General features: G+C 43.4%; 2 protein-coding genes across 4 annotated transcripts in view; one reads left to right on the forward strand and one right to left on the reverse strand.

Moving 5' to 3' along the window:
- Window positions 1-2196: 2196 nt before the first annotated feature.
- On the forward strand, window positions 2197-7778 carry slc51b (SLC51 subunit beta). 3 transcript variants are annotated; one of them, XM_008119429.3, is made up of 6 exons: window positions 2197-2333; window positions 3184-3359; window positions 4196-4310; window positions 4589-4738; window positions 6322-6412; window positions 6595-7778. In XM_008119429.3, the coding sequence occupies exons 3-6, from the start codon at window positions 4271-4273 to the stop codon at window positions 6812-6814; spliced, it is 501 nt and encodes a 166-aa protein (XP_008117636.1). In that variant the 5' UTR covers window positions 2197-2333; window positions 3184-3359; window positions 4196-4270; the 3' UTR covers window positions 6815-7778. The 3 variants fall into 3 exon arrangements, with proteins under 3 accessions (XP_008117636.1, XP_003226610.1, XP_008117637.1); XM_003226562.4 differs by lacking the exon at window positions 3184-3359 and having other exon boundaries at window positions 2210-2333; XM_008119430.3 differs by lacking the exons at window positions 2197-2333; window positions 3184-3359 and adding an exon at window positions 3366-3519.
- Window positions 7731-24260, reverse strand: part of rasl12 (RAS like family 12) — a 28628-nt gene continuing 12098 nt past the window's right edge. The window contains exons 4-6 of the mRNA XM_016996946.2: window positions 23398-23471; window positions 21664-21854; window positions 7731-17830 (exon numbers count right to left, since the gene is read on the reverse strand). Of these exons, the coding sequence (XP_016852435.2) occupies window positions 17446-17830; window positions 21664-21854; window positions 23398-23471 (650 nt within the window). The 3' untranslated portion in view covers window positions 7731-17445. The remainder of the gene's footprint in view (window positions 17831-21663; window positions 21855-23397; window positions 23472-24260) is intronic.

Below are 24260 nucleotides of genomic sequence, written 5' to 3' on the forward strand. Positions count from 1 at the left end.
AGACAGCACATGAGTAAACCAAAATACAGGTTTCTTTTTTACTGTGTTCAAACTGTTCCAATCTCCAAAAAAGGTACAGAGAGCAAAGCAAACACTGCAGGGGTTTCCACCCTTCCTTACGCTCTCCAAAGTTAGACTGACTTACAAATTCAAAAGCTACAGAACCGATCTTGCTTGTAACTTGGGGACCGCCTGTAGAGTTAACCAACATAAACGGGCCGGCAGAATGTTGGATAAGCGAATATGTTGGATAATAAGGAAAGATTAAGGGAAAGGCTATTAAACATCAAATTAGGTTATGATTTTACAAATTAAGCACCAAAACTTCATGTTATACAACAAATTTGACAGAAAAAGTAGTTCAATACTCAGTAATGCTATGCAATAATTACTGTATTTATGAATTTAGCACCAAAATATCATGATGTATTGAAAACATCGACTACAAAAATGTCTTAGATAATCCAGAATGTTGGATAAGTGAATGTTGGATAAGTGAGACTCTACTGTACTTGGTTTCTTTGGGGCGTATTCCTTTTCCAAATGAGCCTCGAACCGGATGATAGCTCTGGTTATTTTGTAACCAGGCAGTCCTGGGTCAAAGACACCGAAGATGAAAGATAAAGAGTCCTAAGGGCAGAGAAACGAGAACAAACACACAAAATCTAGCTCGCTGTTCCGTCCAAAAAATGTCACTAAGGGAGAGTGGGGAGTACCAGTTGTTAATATGGTATTCCTTCCTTGGTGTTTATAATTGCAATGTGTTTTGCATTTGGCGTTACAAAATACCTTAAAGGCACCAGATTTGGTCTGATCTAGGAAGCTAAGCAGGGCTTGCCCTGGTTAGCATTTGGATGGGAGACCGCCAAACCATCCCAGGCGCCTTAGACTCTATTTCAGAGGAAGGGACTAATTAAACCACCTCTGAGTCTTCCTTGCTTAAGAGAAAATTCTGAGGTACATGGGTACGGTATCAATCAACAGGCAACTTGAGAAAAGGTTTTGGAAGAAGGATCTTAACAGAACATCAATATTGGAAATAGACATTCTCCAATTGTAGATCTTTAATAGCAAAAGCACAAGAGAGATGCTCGCTGGGGAAATGTGGTCCATTTAAACCCAATATATCCACCCTGGGATTTGTAGTTCGATGGCTAAAGGTAAAGGTGAAGGTTTTCCCCTGACATTAAGTCCAGTCGGGTCTGACTCTGGGGGTTGGTGGTCATCTCCATTTCTAAGCCAAAGAGCCAGCATTGTCCATAGACACCTCCAAGGTCATGAGGCTGGCATGACTGCATGGAGCGGAGTTACCTTCCCACAGAAGCAGTACCTATTGATCTACCCACATTTGCATGTTTTCAAACTCCTAGGTTGGCAGAAGCTGGGGCTAACAGCAGGAACTCACTCCGCTCCCCAGATTCAAACCACCAACCTTTCAGTCAGCACATTTAGCAGCACAGCGATTTAACCCGCAGCGTCACCAGGGGCTAGAGACCTTGTAAAACTACAATTCCCATTGAGCCATGGCCGTTCAAGTGACATGGAACTGCATTGGTTCTAGCTTAAGGTTGCATCGATGTTGTGGAAATAATGGAGTTTGACATCTCTTTGACTGCCATGGCTCAATGCTACGGAATCCTGGGAGCTGTAGTTTAGTGAGGCATTGGTACTCCTTGGAAGAGAAGGCTTTGCAAAACTATAGCTCCCAGGACTCCGTTGCTATCAGCCATGGTGGTTCAAGTAGTGTCAAGCTGCATGAAGTCTACAACGTACATACACTTTGGGCTCCACTTACACTGCCGTATACTGCAGATTGAACTACATCATACATCAGTGTAGACCCATATAATAAAGTTCAAACTGCATTATTTGGCAATGTGGATCCACCCATAGTAGGTTTCCATAGCCGAAGGACATTGGAATCTCAGGTCTTCCCCGGAGTCATAGTCCAACGTTCAAATCACTGTTGGCTCTCTTTTTTATTGCAAATTGCACCATCCATAAAACAAAATTGCCTTATACGGAAGTCGCACTTTTCTTCCAGATATAAAACAGAATTGCCTGTCTTAAGGAGCTGCAATTATATGACATGGTTTCATTTCATGGAGGATGATGGGGCTTTCTCTGCAGAGCAACACTGCAATCTTCAGGTCAATAAAAGGCTGAGAAAGAGTTCACTCACCTTTGGCAAAAAGAGCGGCGGAGTCAAGAAGGGGAGGAGAATGCATGTTTGCTGGGGAAGGACAGCCATCCAAAGGGAGGGAATGAGCAATTGTTCATTGCGGGCGGATGCATGAATTAGAGGACACGACTCCGAGGCAGTCTCCTTTCTGGTAAGTGAGAATTTTGGATAGTAAAAAGGGGAAAAATAATTAATATGTACCCAGGATGCTGTGCTAATGCAAAAGGACCTTTCTTGGCTCTTAAGGGGCACTAGAATTCAGTGACATACCCTGTTTCCCCAAAAATAAGACATCCCGGAAAAATAAGACCTCCCCTGAAAGTAAGACCTAGCAAAGTTTTTGTTTGGAAGCATGCCCAGCGCCTGCCAAACAGAAACCAGAGCATGCAGGATTGGTAAATGTACATACCAGTTGTACATGGAAATAATAGTAGTAACAAGAAATTCATGATAGGATTCACAGTTTGTCTGGTTAGGGTGGTTTGTGATGACAACTACTGTACAATATATAATAAATGTTCATTTTTTTGTTCAACAATAAATGTGAATTCTTCTTCATGGAAAAATAAGACACCCCCTGAAAATATGACCTAGTACATCTTAGGGAGCAAAAATTAATATAAGGCACTGTCTTATTTTCGGGGAAACACGGTAGTGCTCCCCATTCCAGATTTGTGTAATCTCAATTGGTAATTTAAAACTCCTGGTTCCAAGTTGAATAGGTTTGCCTGCCAGAAAGGATGAGTTTTTAGTTGTATTATGCATTCTCATCGAGCACTATGATTCCACCTTAATTGCCATGGCAACCTGCAACAAGATTCTAAGTGCTCATGCAAATTGCTGGATCCGATGGAATGGAACCACTTCAAGCGATGGTTATGTAATAGAGAAAGGTATCCAAATTGGAGGCAAAGGTTAAACCCCATCCATCAACATGGGTGTTTGAGTTACTTGTCTTTATCCACTGAAAAGCTGACGGGGCTCTTTTCGCCTTCTTCCAGAAATATGTTTTTAAAAGAGACACGCAGTGCATGGGAAAGTGAAAACCGAGTGTCTCAGCAACCGTTGCCTTTGGTGCAAATGCCTGGAGAATCCCCTTTGGCCTTGGAATGCGAACTTTGAATTGTTAAGAGATTAAATCCAGGGGAACAAAGCAGGAGGGAGAGTCATCCAGGAGGTCAGTAACCTGGAGAGCTAATGTTTGAAGCTACAATCAGCAACTTTTTTCCATGGGAATGACTCACAGATTACAAGGCTAGCGGCTCTGTTACGGATGGAGCAGTATAACTTGAAGAATGGAGAGCGCAACCAGTGCTGAAAACTAGGGATAGAAATAGGTAATTCCTGTCCATGTTTGGGAGAAATACTATATTCTTATTGTATGTCTACACTGTAGAATGAATGCAGTTTGACACCACTTTAACTGCCTTGGCTCACTGCTATGAGATCCTGGGAATCAAGGCACTGGCATTCCTTGCTAGAGAAGGCCACTGACCTTGTAAAATGACAACTCCCAGGGTTTCATAGCATTGAGCCAAGTGGTGCCCTACTGCATTCGTTCTCCAATGTCGATGCAGCCTAGAAATCCGGCCAAGGAATTCTCCAAGGTGCTTTTTTTTCCATGTCAGGAGCAACTTGAGTTGCTTCTGGAGTGAGAGAATTGGCTGTCTGCAAGGACGTTGCCCAGGGGACGCCCGGATGTTTTGATGTTTTTACCATCCTTGTGGGAGGCTTCTCTCATGTCCCCGCATGGAGCTGGAGCTGATAGAGGGAGCTCATCCACACTCTCCCCGGGTGGGATTCGAACCTGGCAGCTTTCACTTCAGCAACCCAACCTTCAAGTCACGAGGCTTTAGTCCACTACGCCATCGGGAGCTCCATCTCCAAGGTGCTGAACCTCTTTGAGTTTAACATCGCGGCTGACTTCATTATAGTTTGGATGAAAACCCAGCCACAGAGTACCTTTGGCCTGTGAATTCAGTTGTAGAAGATCTCCTCTTCTTCAATTTTCAGATTTGGACGTGAGCTTCCTTTCCTTCTTCTTTCGTCTCCATCTGAAAGTCTCTTGGAAGACGTCCATCGGTCATCATGAAGACATTTTGGACAATCCTATGTTTTATGTTATTTGGTGAGCTCCTTGTACTGTCAAATGGTAGAGGGCAGGTGGGGTGATCAGGATCCTGCTTAAAATTGGGGTTACCAAATGGCATTTCATGGCTCCACAGAATGCCTCCATTCCACCCATCCTCTAGAAATAGGCGTCTCTGACCTTCCTTCTAGGCAAGTGGGCCTGGAGCCCACGTTTTGATTAATCACTGTGCCAAAGAATTAGAAATTGTCCAGTCTCTCAATATAGTCATTAACTACTTTAAAAAGCTTACGCTGTGCTCTTTTGTGTTCCAACAGTGAACACTGACATGGGTGGACCCTCTGTCCTGGCCCAGGCCGGCTCCCATCACCCAGACAATGTGCAAGGTAGTCCGCCAGACTCCATGAAAGACGGGATGCCTCCAGAGGTGTTGCAGGAGCTGCTGTGGTTTTTCCGGAGGGAAGACCGTAAGTTCTCCTCCATATTTTAAACTGCTTTTCGGTCCATGTTTGGGATGTGGTGGCCATTGTTGGAGTGCGTGGGATCCTTGAGGGCATTCCACTAAGATGAGAATGGTGTTGGGATTCTAAGAAACTCAGTGTGGATAGAAGTTGAAGATTGGATTGCCTAAAAATGCCTAGATTTGTATTCTCTCTAGGAATCTCTAGGTCCTGCTGAATGATTCCATGACCAACGTCTGACAGATGTTGACCATGGAATCATGCTGGAGGACCTCCAGAAGAAGGTGACTATGGAATTATGCTGGAGGACTTACAAATGCTTAGAGAAAGGTTTTCTCTTCCAGATGAAGTTGACCATGAAATCACATTGGAAGGCCTCCATAACCCTGGAGAAGTAGAATCTCTAGATCCTGCTGTGTGCTTCTATGGCCAGCTTCTGACAGATGTTGATCATAGCATCATGCTGGGGGACTACAAATGTCTAGAGAAGTGTTTGCTCTACCAAAGCCTTGGGAATCGTTCTAAGAATCTTTCTTTAAGTTCTCCAGCATGACTTTGGGTCCTTCCACACAGTCATACAACCCAGAAATCTAGCCTATTCAACATCAAGGCAGAAAATCCCACAATATTTGCTTTAGACTGAGTTATCACACTGTCGTATATTCCAGATCAAAACAGATAATGTGGGATTTTATTTAGCTGTGTGGAAGGGACCTTAATGGCTATCTTCTGATGGAAATTGCCCATAGAATCATGCTGGAGAACCTACAAATGCCGAATGTTTTTTCTAAGAATCTCTAATTCATCCAGTGTGACTTTATGGCCAACTTCTGACAGATAGAAGTTGACCTACAAGAGGACTTACAAATACCCAGAGTACTGTTCTCTCTCGGTATCTCTAGGTCCTTCCCTAGAATCTCTTGGTCCTGTGGTGCAATTCTATGGCCAATTTCTGACAAATGTTGATCATAGAATCATGCTGGAGGATGTACAGATGTCTAGAAGAGAGTTCACTATTCCAGAGGAAGTAGATCATGAAATTATGCCGGAGAACCTACAAATGCCTAGACAAGTATTCTCCCTAAGAATCTCTAGGTTCTGTTGTGTGGCCAACTTCTGGCAGATATTGACCATAGAATCATGCTGGAGGACCTCCAAATGCCTGGAGAAGTGTTCTAAGAATCTTTAGGTCCTCCAGTATGACGTTATGGCTATCCTCTGATGGATGTTGCTCATACAATCACACTGGGTGGCCCACAGATGCCTAGTCTTCTTTAAAGGAATCCTTCCAGCATGACTTTATGGGACCTCCAGGACCTCCAGGAGCTGAGTGAAGTGTTAGCTTTTCTGGTGGAGGTTGATCATAGAACTGTGCTGGAGGATCTACAAATGCTTAGAAAAGCGTTCTCTCTGGAAATGGCTAGGTCCTCCAGTGTGCTTATAGATAGAAATGTGTCCAGTATTGTCACTGTGAGCCTCACTAAATATGATGGGTAGAAACCCAACTCTCCCATCACTGTTAGAAGAGGGTTGGAGACAAGGACACGGAACTGTTTATCCATCTTTCTCCATTTCCCCTCTATTCCTAGCATCTGCTTGGAACTACAGCATCCTAGGGCTTTCAGCTCTGGTTCTGGTGATCGGCATGGGTCTCCTGGTAGCAAATATCAAGGCAAACAGGTATGGATAAAGACAGGGCGATGGCACATGTGTAATGGAGGGACCTTGCCACCGGAGTCTGCTTTGGTGGGGATGCCATCATACTAGCTGAGCTCAATGAAAAATCTCCCAAAGTCTGAATATTAATTGTAATTGAGTGAACTGATTTAATTTCTTTTTCCCGTGTTTCCCACACATTTTAGGGCCCGGAAGGTCCTCTTCCCGGATAAAGGATACGGAGCCACAGAGCCCGCGGAGACAGAAATGAAGCAAGCCTTTGTGCTTTTGAAGGATGATAGCAACCCAGAAGCCCTGGCAGACAGTTTGCTTCCCCAAACGCAGAACGCTGGAGAGGTGTCGATCCACTGGAAGGACGGAAATGTCACAGCTTTGTACGAAGAGAAGCCCGAAGTGGATATCTAGCGGCGTATTTCAGTGGAAGCCAGGCTGGATGACAGGACTGCCTTCAATCTTGGACATCAGTCGACAAAGCAAAGTTTGCACAACACTGTGTTACCTTCCATTAAACAACACTATGGATAGTGAATCTGAGCCGGAGAGACCCAGGTGCCCAAAAAGAAGGATCAAATAGGCTAGCCGTTCAATAACAAAGCATAGCTAGAGATAATTTTGCTTTATTTTATAGCCACAGTTTTCCATCGGAAACTTGGAGAGATTTCTCCAGGAAAGAACCCTCTCTTCCTCCCATAGGATTCCCTTGAAAAAGGGGTTAAGTGTTATGGGAAGCCAAGGATTTTGGATTTTGGGTTAGGTAAGTACCGGTAATCTTAGCATTGCACCGCCCATCATTGGGTGCGTCTACACTGTAGAATGAATGCAGTTTGACACCACTTTAACTGCCATGGCTCAATGCATCCTGGGAGTTATATTTTTAGAAGCCCTTGAGCCTTTTCTACCAAAGAGTACAAGTGTTTAATTAACCTATAGTTTCTAGGGTTCAATAATATGGCTGTAAAAATGGTGTCAAACTGCATTGATTCTTTGGTGTAGATGCACCCACTGATGTCTGGATTGGCATATAGGCTGCCCAATATATCTTTACTTTTAGTTTCCCCCATTGAATTGGGTGACATTATTCCAACAGGACCCAGTTCTTGTAAGAATCTGTTAAATTGGAAATTCTGGTCTGTACGAATGGGTTGTGAACTCAGACTCTGGAATGGTAAACCTAAATTCATCGTCATAAAAATACCATGGCTATGAGGGATTACATGCAGGATGTACTTTAGTTCAGGATCTTCCAGCTGAATAAATACAAGCCTTTGAGGCCAAGATGGAAAGTTGCTCTCACGCCAATCAGAGAAGATCTCACAGCAGCTGGCTCTCCCAAAGTGTCCTTTATTAAACTATTTTCCACAACAATCGAGCACAGTTGCAATATCTTCTCTTAAAGGTCAGGGACATTGCTTGAGACAGGAATGAAAAGGGCTCAAGACAAGTGCTTTCCACCCTGCCATGCATTTACTTTGCCTTCACCATCCTCCTAATAACCAAAAAGGAGGCTATCATTGGGGTTTTTGGATCTGAATCAATTTTCTTAAGATTATTTTTTTACCTAGAGTTATATTGGTCTTTTTTCAATGCATATCTTCCCATATGAAAGCAATAGGACATTTTAGCCCAGGTCAAAACAATAAGAGTACTAAGAGAATGGGCATTTAGGGTGTATCTACGCTGTAGAATTAGTGCATTTCAACACCAATTTATCTGCCTTGATTCAATGCTATGGACTCATGGGAGCTGCAATTTGGTGAGGCCCCAGCACTCTTGTGCAGAGAAGGCTTAAAAGTAAAAGTTTCCCCTTGACATTAAGTCTAGTTATGACCGAATCTGGGGGTTGGTGCTCATCTCCATTTCTCAGCTGAAGAGCCGGCATTGTCCGTAGACACCTCCAAGGTTATGCATGGAGTGCCATAACCTTCCCACTGGAGCGGTACCTATTGATCTACTCACATTTGCATGTTTTCAAACTGCTAGGTTGGCAGGAGCTGGGGTTAACATCAGGAGCTCACCCCGCTCCCCGAATTTGAACCGCTGACCTTTTCAGTCAGCATGTTCAGCAGCTCAGCAGTTTAACTCACTGTACCACTGGAAGCTCCAGAGAAGGCTTAAGACAGCCAAGGGCAAACTAAATCCCAGGGGCCAGATATGGTCCTTTGATCACTTACTTCAAGCCCAAACTATTTTCCTTGTCCACTTGGCATAAGGACATAGTGGCTCACTGCATCCTTATGCCAAAAAGACAAGGGAAGAAGGCACGCAGCAACGGAGAGCTCTCTGGAGCGCTCTCAGCCACTGCATGTTTCACCCACCTCCCAGTATAAGGATGGTTGTTGGGTGGTTAGACTCAAAAATAACCCTCTTTTGAAGGTGATTCCTCAAAAATACAGCAGAGTGGCAGAACCACGATTCATGAGCAGCAAAAGCTTACGTGTGGTGAGATAGGAGAAGCCCTTGTTCTTCAGGATGGCAAAGGATTGCAAAAATCTCCTTGGAAGTTCAAAAAGTATTTATTGAGGTAAAAAGAAATCTATTGTAGATAGAAAAGGTTTTGGAGCTAACTAGCTGTCTAAGCTAGCTCTAAGGAAGGTAAAACAGGGAAAAATAACAAACATCTAGATAGCTACATTTTGCCTAGGAGAAAGCCAAAAAGTGTCCTTCTTGGTTGGAAGGCAAAGAAGAGAGATATGGCTACGATCGCATGGTCTGAGCCTTCCTTTGGGGCAATTAACATTCCAATCTAGATAGAGGAAGTTACCTCATCCCTGAAGAGATCACATTGCTAAAACAACAAGGTGAAGGGGTGGATGTAAACAGAATAGGAAAAGAGTTGGGCAGTTGGTTCTCGCAGAAGCAGAGGCAGCAGGAGGACATTTTTGCTCCCTGGCTTCAGGTAGGATTTGGCTAAGATTTGGCTAAGATTTTAAACTGAGTTTTGGCTTGGCTCCTGTGGTCAAAGTCTAACTGTTGTGTGACTGTTGTGTTGAAAGAGAGCCAGTTACTTAAGTTGATTGACAGCAGGCATTGTCCCCTGTTAATTGAGTTTCTGGGAAAGCTTTATTTAGTAAAGACACCTTTACTAACTATCCTTTGCAGTACATACAGGAAACAAAACAACATAAACAAATACACAAAGAGGTGGTTTGGGGCAGTCTGCACATAAAGTGCGTGCATATTACTTAACTGTACAAAGATCCCACTTGGCCACCACACTCACCAAGAGATGCAACAAAAGCAAAACATTCCCATCACATGCACCAGCTGCGGCATGTTCCGCTTTTTCACACAAAAACTAGTCAACTACATCTGCTCCAAATGCAAACAGATGACTCTGATGGAGCAGAGGATCCAACAGCTCGAGCACCGTATTAAGACCCTTAAGGACATTCAGGCACTCGAGCTCTTCTTGGACACTGCACGACACGCTGCTGTAGATTTGCAGCCTGCATCACACCAACACCACCATGACCATGATCATGAACCTTATGGGGAGATCAACTCAAAGGTAGACAACCCTCAGGCTTGGAAGGAGGTCACCCATAGAAGGAGACACAGGACCAGGCAGCCTCCACTGAACTCCTCTGCTCAGCTGGATTTACACAACAGATTTGATATTCTTACACCATCAACATACAATCAGGAAGCACATCTTGTGGAGGACCACAGTTTCTTAGATACTACTCAGTGGGCCACCCTTGATCAATGCGCAGGGGATAGCCCTGACGGGGACAGTACATCACCACATTCACACTTATGTAATCATGCAAATGCTCCATCCCCAATCATAGACCAGGAGCAACAAGAACATCCTTGGGAGAGTAATGGGCTCTCGGATGTATCTCAATGGATTGTCATTGATGAATGCACTGGGGATGTTGAGGAGGAGGACAACACTTTACACCTACATGATTCACTTCAACAGGAACACTCTTCAGGGGACATACACACTGTCTTGCACAAAAGGGACCCTGTCAATCCTCAAAGGAAACAGGTCTTGGTAGTAGGTGACTCCCTCCTTAGAGGAACGGAAGCCATCATTTCCAGACCGGATGGGATGGCTCGAGAAACATGCTGCCTCCCGGGGGCAAAAATACACCATATCACTCAGAGGCTCAGCAGGCTCCTAAAGCCCCATCACCCTCCCCACCTTATGTTGATTCATGTAGGTACCAATGACACCGCTAGGCATACTTTTCAAAAGATCACAAATGATTTTCGAGCTCTGGGAACAAAGCTAAAACTGTATAATGTACATGTGATCTTTTCATCCCTCCTCCCCGTTGTAGGACATGGCTCTACAAGGGCCAGAAAAATAGTACAGGTCAATAACTGGCTCAGAAAATGGTGCCAAGAGGAGCATTTTGGCTTCCTTGACCATGGTCTACTCTTCCAAGAGGATGGACTACTGGCAAGTGATGGGGTGCATCTCACACAAGTAGGAAAACATCTTTTTGCACACAGACTCACAAACCTCATCAGGCGCACTTTAAACTAGATCCACTGGGGGAGGGGAACAACAGCCTGATGAACACTATATTACCCACGACTACAGGGAACCGCCAAAAGGCTAAACGGAGGGCTGCACAAACACAGCAAGGACCAAGTACAGAGAGCACAATAATCCCAAATAAACAGCTCAAGGGGAGGTCACAGGGGCTTACATGTCTTTACACTAATGCTCAGAGCATGGGAAATAAGCAAGATGAACTCCAACTCTTAGCACAGCACCACACATACGATGTCATAGGCATCACTGAAACCTGGTGGGATGACTCCCATCACTGGAATTTAACCATTGAGGGCTATAACCTCTTTCACAGAAATAGAACAAAGGGGAGAGGAGGGGGAGTAGCTTTATATGTCAGAAACAGTTACGTTGCAGAAGAAATGCAAGACTGTAATCCGGGAAACCAGCTTGAAAGCATCTGGATAAGAATCAAGGGAACCGGGACTCAAAAAGACCTTGTCGTGGGTGTCTACTACAGACCTCCGAGTCAGGATGAAGGACTTGATGAAGCTTTCTCTCAACAGCTGACCAAACAGGCACAAAGAAGAGATATAGTAGTCATGGGCGATTTCAATTATCCCGATATCTGCTGGAAAACAAACTCGGCCAAGAGTACAAAGTCCAACAAATTCCTTACTTGCCTTGCAGACAATTTTATGTTCCAGAAGGTAGAAGAGGCAACAAGGGGATCAGCAACTCTTGATCTAATCTTAACAAATGTGGAAGACCTGATCAATACAGTTGAAGTGGTTGGATCCTTAGGGGCAAGTGACCATGTGCTCCTGCAGTTTGCAATACAAAGGAATGCTGAAACTAAGACAAGTCAAACACGCATTCTGGACTTTAAGAGAGCTGACTTCCAAAAAATGAAGGAATGACTGAGCGGCATCCCATGGATGCCAATATTAAAAAACAAGGGAGTTAAGGATGGATGGGAGTTTTTCAAAAGTGAAATACTGAAGGCGCAAATGCAAACAGTGCCAACAAAGAAGAAAAATAAGACAAATGCAAAGAAGCCAGAATGGATGTCCAAAGAACTTCTAACTGAGCTAAAGCTCAAAAGTGACATGCACAAGAAGTGGAAAAGGGGAGAAATCACCAAAGAGAATTCAAACGTATAGCCAACACCTGTAGGGAAAAGGTTCGCAAGGCTAAAGCACAAAATGAGCTCAGGCTTGCCAGGGACATAAAAAACAACAAAAAAGGTTTTTTTGCTTACGTTGGTAGAAAAAGGAAGAAAAAGGAGGCGATAGGGCCACTGCAAGGAGAAGATGGGGTGATGGTGACAGGGGATAGGGAAAAGGCAGAACTGCTTAATGCCTTCTTTGCCTCGGTCTTCTCACAAAAAGAAAGCCATCTTCAACCTCAGCAACATGGAATGGACAACATGGTTGGATTGGGGGAAATCCAACCCCGAATAGGGAAACAAGTTGTCCAGGAATACCTGGCCACTCTAAACGAATTCAAGTCGCCAGGGCCAGATCAGCTACATCCAAGAGTATTGAAGGAACTAGCTGAAGTTATTTCAGAACCACTGGCAATCATCTTCGAGAGTTCTTGGAGAACAGGAGAAGTCCCAGCAGATTGGAGGAGGGCAAATGTGGTCCCTATCTTCAAGAAGGGAAAAAAGAACGACCCAAACAATTACCGTCCGGTCAGCCTCACATCAATACCAGGCAAGATTCTGGAAAAGATCATTAAGGAAGTGGTCTGCGAACACTTAGAAACAAATGCGGTCATTGCTAATAGTCAACACGGATTTACCAAAAACAAGTCATGCCAGACAGACAGAGTTGGGTCGATACAGGGAATGCCGTGGATGTAGCGTACCTGGATTTCAGTAAGGCCTTCGACAAAGTCCCCCACGACCTTCTGGCAAACAAACTAGTAAAATGTGGGCTAGACAAAACTACGGTTAGGTGGATCTGTAATTGGCTAAGCGAACGAACCCAGAGGGTGCTCACCAATGCGTCGTCTTCATCATGGAAAGAAGTGACAAGTGGAGTGCCGCAGGGTTCTGTCCTGGGCCCGGTTCTGTTCAACATCTTTATTAATGACTTAGACGAAGGGTTAGAAGGCACGATCATCAAGTTTGCAGATGACACCAAACTCGGAGGGATAGCTAACACTCCAGAAGACAAGAGCAGAATTCAAAACGATCTTGACAGACTAGAGAGATGGGCCGAAACTAACAAAATGAAGTTCAACAGGGACAAATGCAAGATACTTCACTTCGGCAGAAAAAATGGAAATCAAAGATACAGAATGGGGGACACCTGGCTTGACAGCATGTGTGCGAAAAAGACCTTGGAGTCCTCGTGGACAACAAGTTAAACATGAGCCTACAATGTGATGCGGCAGCTAAAAAAGCCAATGGGATTCTGGCCTGCATCAAGAGGGGAATAGCGTCTAGATCCAGGGAAGTCCTGCTCCCCTCTATTCTGCCTTGGTCAGACCACACCTGGAATCACACTGTGTCCAATTTTGGGTACCGCAGTTGAAGGGAGATGTTGACAAGCTGGAAAGCGTCCAGAGGAGGGCAACTAAAATGATCAAGGGTCTGGAGAACAAGCCCTATGAGGAGCGGCTTAAAGAGCTGGGCATGTTTAGCCTGCAGAAGAGAAGGCTGAGAGGAGACATGATAGCCATGTACAAATATGTGAGGGGAAGTCATAGGCAGGAGGGAGCAAGCTTATTTTCTGCTGCCCTGCAGACTAGGACACGGAACAATGGCTTCAAACTACAGGAAAGGAGATTCCACCTGAACATCAGGAAGAACTTCCTCACAGTGAGGGCTGTTCGGCAGTGGAACTCTCTCCCCCAGACTGTGGTGGAGGCTCCTTCTTTGGAAGCTTTTAAGCAGAGGCTGGATGGCCATCTGTCGGGGGTGCTTTGAATGCGATTTCCTGCTTCTTAGCGGGAGGTTGGACTAGATGGCCCATGAGGTCTCTTCCAACTCTACTATTCTATGATTCTATGATTCTAAGAGGGAAATCTGCAAAGCCTATCTGGGCATGCTTGGGATTATAGAGAGGTTTCCTTATGCCAGGAAGACGGCTCGAAGAAGCCCCCCAGAGCACTCTCAGCCAACACCTGTCTCGCCCTCCTTCTGGCATAATGCCAAGAGGGCAGCTTGAGGATCGGGAGAAGGATTGGGGCAGTCGCTGCGTGCCTTGCCTTTCTCCCAGCATGGGATGAGCAGCCCATCCTTATGTTGGGAAAACCACCTGACAATGACCCTTGCCATGCCATTTCCTGGCCCTCCATACCCAGCATGTGCCTGGCCACCGTCTTCTGTGAAACATAAAAAGGAAAGTATGGTATCCAGGAGCTACTAAGAAGAACTTCTAAGAAGAACTTCTAAAGATGTTATATTAATTACTTAACTGTCTTTTTCTAAGCTTTCTACACTTGAGAACACTATCAAGAGGGCAGTAGATTCTGCTTGTTTTTCATTTATTTGATTTGACAAGATTGTAACCAATCTAGAGAGTACAACAGTTTTATGTTGAGACTTATGTGAAGTGTTGCCTTTTGTACATCTGCATGTTAAGAACTGTTTATTGACCTTGACTCAATGCTGCGACAGCAATTTTGATTGTTATTAAGTCAACAATAAGACTTTATCTGGTTTTGATTTCTATTTGACATAACTGGCACTTAAATTATAAATAGGAATAGTTTTTCCATAATACAGTAGAGTCTCACTTATCCAACATAAACGGGCCGGCAGAACGTTGGATAAACGAAAATGTTGGATAATAAGGAGAGATTAAGGTTATGATTTTACAAATTAAGCACCAAAACATCATGTTATACAACAAATTTGACAGAAAAAGTAGTTCAATATGCAGTAATTCTACGTAGTAATTACTGTATTTACGAATTTAGCACCAAAATATCACGATGTATTGAAAACATTGACTACAAAAATGCGTTGGATAATCCAGAACGTTGGATAAGCGAATGTTGGATAAGTGAGACTCTACTGTACCTTTGTAAGTGTTGTCAAGAGTATTCCTTTATGTTAAGAACTATACTAATGTAGTGAATGAGAATACAAGTAGTGGATACCTTAAGTAAAGTATTCATTGCAATATATACTACTAGTAAACGTAAGAGATTCCAGAGGGCTATGATCTACCACTGTTTCTAGTCAAATCCAGTTTAGATTGATGTTAATATGACACCATAATCCCCTTCTTTTGCAGCTTGTATAACAAGTGCCACTAAAAGTTGTTTATATAGAAGATAATATTACATTACCAATGTAGTACTCACACATTATATATCATACTTTCCTTTTTAAGTTTCGCTGTAGATTATAGACATCTGCGTTTTGAGTTACTATTGCCCCCTCTTTTCTGGCCCGGCCCTCTTGGCCAGGTCATCAATGTAGCCCCAAGGGAAAAAAGTTTGCTCATGCCTGGCTTAAGACCTTGCAAAACTACAACTCCAATGATTCCATTGCATAGCAGTTCAAGTAGAGATGAACTGCGTTCATTCTATAGCGTAGACCAGTGGTTCCCAACCCTTTTTGACCAGGGACCACTTTGACCAGGGACCAATCTCCAACATTAGTACCAAAAGGGTTATGAATCAGTTTTGGTCATCTTTAGATTTAGTTTGGTTATTTGGGGTGCTGATTCAGAAAATTGCATTGGATAGACCACATCAGCTCTAGTTTCTGATACAGAACATGTGCCATTCAGTAGTTGTCATCTACTCGTTCACAGAAAACCGTATTTAATAAGCCTTGGCACTATAAAAGGGTTTCGCGAGACCAATTGTTCTCATTGCAACGGTGTAACATGGACCACTGGTGGTCCATGGACCAAAGGTTGGGAAACACCGGTGCAGAGACACACAGTTTTGCATGTGACTCTTCTTCCGCCAGCGGGCTCTGTGTCCCTTCGACCCAATTCTTTCATTCTGCTGTGCTGGCTTCCTCTCCGCTTATTCTTTCCTTACTTCCATGCCTTGGGGGGGGGGGGGGGGGAACTGTTTTCCTCCTCCATCTTCCAGAAACACCAACAAATTCTGCAAAGCTTCAGGAATATGTGCAACAAGGCAGTATAGTTTATCCTTCATACAGAATCTATTTGAGTTTGGGGCTACAAAAAATACAAGAGTGGGAAGCAGAATCCTTACTATGGGTACAGTAGAATTAATGTAGGTTGACATCACTCGTACTGCCATGGCACAATGTAATGAAATCATGGGATTTGTAGTCTGCACCTTTTGGCAGAGAAGGCTCAAGACCTTGCACAATGTCAGCTCCATTGAGCCATGGCAGTTAAAGTAGTCTCAAATTGCTTTAATACCGAAGTGTAGATGCATCTTATGTTTGCTAGATCTGTAGGCATCAGCAGTCCAATAACTTCTGAAGTTGTAAATCTCACCTCAGATGATGAGGATGGAGATGATTATCATCATCAACAACAGAATACCTGTAGTTGTCCATCTCTGTTCTTCCTCATTAAGAACTTTTGTAGTCTTAACCATCCCCTGATCTTGCTTGTTCCCAATTTTCACCTATGAATGTTGGAGGATGCCACCACCAGCTTGATCCACCAAGAGGTCTTCCATATTGCAGCTTATGGTCAACATGGGAGCCATTAATCCAAGATTGAGAGCATGAGTTCAATAGCTATAGCACATTGTCCCTCTGGGCCATAAGGAGAGGGACTCATGCTCCATCGTAACCAACCACAGTGAACAAACCCAACTATGTGTTGGGTTTTCTCCCCTACAGATCCCAAAATGGTGCAAAACACTCCAACCAGTGGAGATATTGGCACTTTGATGGTTTAACACCAAGGACTTTTACCTGCTGCCCATTCCTCAACAGCTCATTGAGTTTCTGATAGAATGTTATGCTGTATTGCAAGGAAAAGTCCATTGTTTGGCACATCCAACAACTTCTGGATGGGTCCAGTGGGTTGTCCAAGTTTCTTCTTCATCTCTTATAGTCTCCCCTTAAAACAGGGGTGAGGAAATTGAACCATCCAAGGTTGTTTTTGAGATCTGCAAAAACCTTGGTTTCATCGAATATGGGTCTTTTTGGTCAAAGATGTCCTTTGATGCCAACGAAAATTGGTAAACTTGGTCATATCATTGCCTCCCAACTGGTTGACTTCTTGTTTGGAACAGAAGGGCTTCTCTTGGACCTAAAATGGATTAAGATTCCCCCCAAAATATGGGAGTCTTAATCTGGGAGACATTTTGGTGAAGAACATTTAAAAACTGATATGGTGATCCAATCAAAATGAGGGAAATCAGTCATATCATTGCCTCCCAATGGTCTTACATCAAGGAAGTCAACTGGTTGGCTCCTTTTTTTGAAACAAGAGGGATTTGTTTGTAGCCAAAATAGGCAAGATCTCTCCTCAAACCATGGAACAAGGGGGGGATTTTGGTGAGAAATATTTAAAAATGGATATACTAAGAAGGGGATGTAGCCTCTCAAGGTCCCAAGGAATGCTAATGTGGCCTTATTGGTCTCTGCTGGTTGTCCATCCTGGCTTTAAAAGATCTTAAAGCCCTTCAGCAACGTCAACGTTGGCGCCTTCCTCTTGCTCTGAGCCCGTGAGGATTTGACCGTCACGAGCTTGGCTTGGGCCACGGAAGGGATTTCCTTGTAGTTCACTGTGGAAAGGGTGCTATAGGTGCAGCTGGCCAGGCCTGGCTTGGAGGCCACACTGGTTGGAGGCACGAAGTGGAGAGAAGGTTTATCCTCGATGATGAACAAGGGCCGGACTGCCACATTCCTCTCCGCCTCTCGTCTCGCTTCACGCACGGCTTCATGGAAAACATGCTGCACTGATTTGAAGTCCTGGCAGGCTGAGACTTCGTAGAAGAGAGTGCCGTACTTGGTAGCGACGGAGATGCCTTCAGCTTTGGTCACCTGCCTGGGGAAAGCAGACAGATGTAATCATTCTCCTTGATTCTCAAGAAGAGCTTGAAAAAGGAAATGCTTGACATAGTTGCTCATGTGACCCTCCAGATATCACCAGGGTGCAATATCATTAGCTTCAGCCAACATGGCCAATGCTGAGGAATTCTGGAAGTCTCAATCCAACAACATCTGGAAGTCGACATGTTTTTTGTCCCTGATACGAACAATCTTTGCGAATGTGTAGCCGATGTACATTCTGGTTGCCAGTGACAATGCCTTGTGATATCACAGGCGTTTCCAGATCTGCAAGTTACCAAACTTTGCTCCTTCAGATGTTTTAGATTTCAACTCTCATAGCCTTGGCTCTGGAAGTTCAAGGATGGGATTAATGCAGTTTGGCACCTCTTTAATCGCCAGGACTCAATGCTATGGGATCCTGGGAGTTCTAGTTCGATGAGGCACCAGCACTTTTTTGCAGGGAAGGTGAAAGACCTTCTCAAACTAAAGCTCCCATGGTTCCAAAGCACTGACTGAGCGCAGTTCAAGTGATGCTCAGCTGCATTCATTCTATAGTGTAGATCAGTGGTTTGCAACCTTTTTTTGCCATCTCTAAACCTCTCTAAAACCCTGATGCTACCATTCCCTCCTGTATCATATAATCCTTATTATTCAAAAAATGAACTAAAAGAAAACAAACTTGGTCTTAACAAATTTGAGTCATCTGCATTGGATTCCGGGTAACTTGAGTGTCCCACTTCATTGTGTGTCTTTGGTGAGAGGATGTGAGAATATCCCATCACCTGACGCGGATAAGCTTTTTATTTATTGTGTTGTTGAAGGCTTTCATGGCCGGAATCACTGGGCTGTTGTGCATTTTCTGGGCTGTATGGCCATGTTCCAGAAGTATTCTCTCCTGATGTTTCACCCACATCTATGGCAGGCATCCTCACAACCTCTGAGAATGCCTGCTATAGATATGGGCGAAATGTCAGGAGAGAATGCTTTTTATTTATTTATTTTCATATTGAGGAGCCCCCGGTGTCCTGCTGTGGAGTGGATGTCCCACATTGGGAACCAGATGCACCTGATGTCCCAACGCTTGGGAATCTCCAATGTGATTCCCTGCTATTCCCTTCTCCAATTGCCATGCCTCTTTTATGTATGATATTTATTGGCACACAGGTTAACCAGAAAGGGTGTTAAAAGGCCTGAGCTCCTTGTCAATTGGTAACACTATGTAACATGAGTTTTGTCCCTGAGTTATAAATGTCATTTCCTAATTGGTTCTATCATAAAAACATGGGGAAAGTTTATTAAACTGCACAAACTTTGTGTTTGCGGGAGGGACATCCTGCAGCACATTTTGCTTTAGTTTTTCAATGGCTATCTCATCATTGTGTCTCAAACAATTCAACCTAGTTTGTGGCAGCTGCAAAAACGAAGTTTCTGGAGTAGAACAACTCCTTCAAAATAAGGACTGCACCAGATGCACCTGATGTCCCAACGCTTGGGAATCTCCAATGTGATTCCCTGCTATTCCCTTCTCCAATTGCCATGCCTCTTTTATGTATGATATTTATTGGCACACAGGTTAACCAGAAAGGGTGTTAAAAGGCCTGAGCTCCTTGTCAATTGGTAACACTATGTAACATGAGTTTTGTCCCTGAGTTATAAATGTCATTTCCTAATTGGTTCTATCATAAAAACATGGGGAAAGTTTATTAAACTGCACAAACTTTGTGTTTGCGGGAGGGACATCCTGCAGCACATTTTGCTTTAGTTTTTCAATGGCTATCTCATCATTGTGTCTCAAACAATTCAACCTAGTTTGTGGCAGCTGCAAAAACGAAGTTTCTGGAGTAGAACAACTCCTTCAAAATAAGGACTGCACAATGAAACAGGAATAAGACTTTTAAAATGGGCCAGAATAGTTGGACACACTATCAGCAGGAATCAATGGGAGGAGTTATGGATAAAGAAATTAGGGTATGCATATTCAGTGGAGATTGAGGAGAATTGGTACAAAATGTTCTACATGTGGTACTTGACTCCGAAGAAATTGGCATTGTATAATAAAGGAAAAACGAATGAGAAGTGTTGGAAATGTGGAAAGAAGACTGGCACTTTCATCCACATGTGGTGGGAGTGCAAAAGGGTAAAAAAAAATCTGGTACGAATTGTACAAAAAAAATGATGAAAATTCTACAAAAACAATTTAAATTCAAACCTGAAATTTTCTTATTGGAAATTACAGATCCACATGTAGATAAAAACACAGATAAACTTATATTTTATTTTACGACTGTGGCTAGAATTATATTGGCACAGAGATGGAAAACTGAGGAAACTCCTAATACCGAACAATGGATCTCTAAAATATTGGACATTATGCACATGGACATTCTTACACAAAAAATGGCCCAGGACAGAATATCAACTAATAGAACGGATTGGATACCACTGATAGATTATTTATGAAAAGAAAAAATAAATATATATATAAAGTTGGATTATTGAGAACCCCAGGGCGATTCTAAAAGGCAAATGTATCTATTCAACTATAAAGGAGAACGTAAAAAGGAAAAAAAACCCGGCACGGTACGGACACTGGAAGTAGTAGGAAAATTATAGCAACTGTGTTTATAGTTTTTTTCCAGTTTCTTTTTGTCTTTTGTTTTGTTTTTTGCTTTGTTTGTTTTTTGTTTTTTATTAACCGTTCTCTCTCTCTCTCTCTCTCTCTCTCTCTGCCTTTCCCCCCTTTTTTCTCCTCCTGCTCCTTCCCCTCCCCTCATATTCCTCGCCCAACCCCCCTCTTCTCCCCTTCCCTAACCATCCTTAGCAGTCAATTTGGTTTTTATTGTATCAAGAAAAATCATATATATATATGTGTGTGTGTGTGTGTGTGTGTGTGTTAAAGAAAATGTAACACTGTTGCTTACAAATCTTGCAATAAAAATGATTTTTTTTAAAAAGGAATAAGACTTTTGAACCAGAAACAGAATTTTTTCCAATTTTGTTATATAGTGTAATCCAGGGGTCCCCAAACTAAGGCCCGGATGCGGCCCTCCAAGGTCATTTACCTGGCCCCTGTCCTAAACTTTAGACTTAGGGTTGACCTAAGTCTACTTGGTCTTTGGAGGTTTCTTTGCTTACCTATGGTCTTATGAGATCGTCTAGATGGTCTTTGGAGGTCACTTTCCTTATCTATGGTCTTATGAAACCATCTAGGTGGTCTTTGAGGTCCCTTTTCTTATCGATGGTCTTCTGATGGCCTTATGAGATCATCTAGATGGTCTTTGAGGTTCCCTTTCCTTATCTATGGTCTTATGAAACCATCTAGGTGGTCTTTGAGGTCCCTTTCCTTATCGATGGTCTTCTGATGGCCTTATGAGATCATCTAGATGGCCTTTGAGGGTACCTTTCCTTACCTATGATCTTATGAGACCATCTTGATGGTTTTGGAGGTCTCTTTGCTTACCTATGGACTTATGAGATCGTCTAGATCAAGGGTTCCCAAACTAAGGCCCATGGGCCAGATGCAACCCTCCAAGGTATTTTACCTGGCCCCTGTCCTAAACATTGGACTAAGGGTTGACCTAAGTCTGAAATGATTTGAAGGCACACAACAACAATCCTAATTTTTTACTATTTCATCATAGTCCGGCCTCCCAACAGTCTGAGGGACTGTGAATCGGCCCTCCACTTAAAAAGTTTGAGGACCCCTGGTGTAATCATTCCATATTCTGCCCTGACTTTCGCCTCTTGATCTGAACACATTGTGGCAGAACCAACACTAAGAAGAAAGAGCACAGGGAGCCTCCTTGATGGTACTTGCCAGCCATTTACCTGTACTGTTCCATGTCCAGCTTGTTTCCTATGAGAAGAACGGGTGCCTCAAGCTGGGCGTTCTTCAGGTGGAGCGCAATGATATCCAGGTACAGTTGGCTGGCCTCAAAGCTCTTCCGGTTGTTGATGCTATAGACGACGATGAAGGCGTTTGCCCAGTTGAGGTAGCGCTCGCAGCTCACAGGGACATCCTACCAGAGAAGAGGAATGGTCAATGGGAATGGTCAACTTCCTAGAAAGGTGTACTCTAGAGATCTTGAGATCTTACAGCAGAACTTCTGGAGGATACCTTCTAAAGAATTGCTACATCCTCCAGAAGTTCATAGACTTCTGCTGGAAGATCTTAAGATCTCTAGAGAGAACACTATGGTCAACAGCTGGCAAAATTGGTACACATAGTTGCACCAAAGGAGGAGCTAAAGATTCATACTGATCAAATCCTCCCCTAATGAGCCACACTGGACTGCTGACCTGAAGGTTGGGTTGCTGACTTGAAGTTTGCCGGTTCGAATCCATGAGATAGGGTGAGCTCCCACCTGTCAGCTCTAGCTTGCAGGGACATGAGAGACGCCTCCCAGCAGGATGGTAACACATCCAGGCATCCCCTCAGCAACTTGTCTGTAGACAGCCAATTCTCTCACACCAGAAGCAACTTGCAGTATGTTCTTAAGTCTCTTCTGACATGATTTTTAAAAAGCCTCCTCTGCATATTTTGTATTTTGTTTCCAAGGATTGCCTGGATCCCACACAATTGGGCACATTACTTGGCACAGCATTAAAAAGTCAATTGTAAAGATTGGACAAAGGTTGCAAAGAGCATTCCTCCAAGGAGCTCTAAAAGCATTGCAAGATCAGTTCATGCTGTTCAGCCACTCCAAGCCAGCCCTGATGAGTGTCCATTGAATCTGAATTCTTTCTTTTAATTAAAATGTCATTTTCTGGCTTTAGAAGAAAGCCTAGTCTCTTTACCTGGCTCTCCTGACAAAAACCCCTTTTCAAGATGTGCAGAGAAACATTCCAGGACACGGAGTGATCAAAAGAAATCTAATCTGTCCAAAATAGAATGGCACATTTTCATATTGAGCTGCGCAACCTCACTTGGCCATTTTTCACTCCCCCCAAACGACTCTCAAGCATCACCCCATGTCAATATGAAACAGGTAGTAACATAACCTCACCTCCGGTTTGGTTTTCAGCTGTTGGGATGGATCAGATCTGATCATCGATATGAAAATGAGCCTTGATGGAGATGTGCCAATTTCATAGCAGGCCATGGCACCATCAAGATTTATTGTTGTTATGTGCTTTTACATTATATGCCCTTCCTCTGGATTTCTTGCCTTGCCATCCTTCCCTCTGAGGTTGAGAGTGTGCGACTTGCCTAAGGTCACCCAGTGGGTTTCTATGGCTGAACAAGGATCCAAGCACAGATCTCCCAAAGTCATAGGGTTCAGAATTAATGCAGCTTGGCACCATCTTAACAGCCATGGATCACTGTGATTGAATAATGGGAGTAATAGCTTGGTAAGACACCAGCTCTCTTGGGTAGAGAAAACCAAAGATCTTGAAGAACTACATGCCAAACCACATAACTTCTATAGTGTAGATGCACCCCTAATCCAAAATTCAAATCATTACACCACCTTAACCCTCAATATCAGTGATGATATTTCTTTTAAATTTCAACGTCTCCAAAAAGGTATTTGGAAAGCTTCATCTCAGTTCCTCCTTTACCTGGTCCGCTGTATCCATCACCTTCATCAAGACCGGCTGTTGGTCCACCACTTCTTCTGACGCATATGTGTCTTCTGCAAGACAACAATATAATTTTTTCCAAGAAGACATATGGCTCTGGAGTGTAAAGCTATTGAGATATTTGGTGGAAACCAATAGCAAAGAATGGCTCTGGAGTGCAAAGCTATTGCGTGCAAAGCTATTGAGATATTTGGGTGGAAACCAATAGCAAAGAATGGCTCTGGAGTGCAAAGCTATTGAGATATTTGGTAGAAACCATAAACAAGGAATGGCTCTGGAGTGCAAAGCTATTGAGATGTTTGGTGGAAACCATGAACAAAGAATGGCTCTGGAGTGTAAAGCCATTGAGAAGTTTAATGGAAGCCAAGAACAAAAAATGGCTCTGGAGTGTAAAGCCATTGAGAAGTTTAATGGAAGCCAAGAACAAAGAATGGACTCAGAGTGCAAAGCTACTGAGATATTTGGTGGAAACCATGAACAAGGAATGGCTCTGGAGTGTAAAGCTATTGAGAAGTTTGGTGGAAACCAAGGACAAAGAATAGACACAGAGTGTAAAGCTATTGAGATATTTGGTGGAAACCATGAACAAGGAATGGTTCTCAAGTGTAAAGCTATTAAGATGTTTGGTTGAAACCAAGAACAAAGAATGGCTCTGGAGTGCAAATCTATTTGGTTGAAAGTCAAACCAAACTTCAATGTAAAATTAATTTTGGGATGAAGTACCTAGAATTATCTCACAAATAATGGAGACAGGTGGCTTCCACGTAATGGATTCGCCCTTGGTTTTAGGAGAAGGTTCAGGACCTTGAATAGCCTCATTACAGTTCGGTTAAATGTATGGC

The sequence above is a fragment of the Anolis carolinensis genome, unplaced genomic scaffold (assembly GCF_035594765.1).
Source record: "Anolis carolinensis isolate JA03-04 unplaced genomic scaffold, rAnoCar3.1.pri scaffold_11, whole genome shotgun sequence".
In the NCBI taxonomy this organism is placed as follows: Eukaryota; Metazoa; Chordata; class Lepidosauria; order Squamata; family Dactyloidae; genus Anolis; species Anolis carolinensis.

Bases quoted from the DNA above. Each gene is read 5' to 3' on its own strand.
- slc51b (XM_008119429.3), top strand. From the start codon at position 4,271: ATGAAGACATTTTGGACAATCCTATGTTTTATGTTATTTG. The intron at 4,739-6,321 runs GTAAGTTCTCCT...CTCTATTCCTAG, and splicing joins GTTTTTCCGGAGGGAAGACC to CATCTGCTTGGAACTACAGC. The intron at 6,413-6,594 runs GTATGGATAAAG...CACACATTTTAG, and splicing joins GCAAATATCAAGGCAAACAG to GGCCCGGAAGGTCCTCTTCC.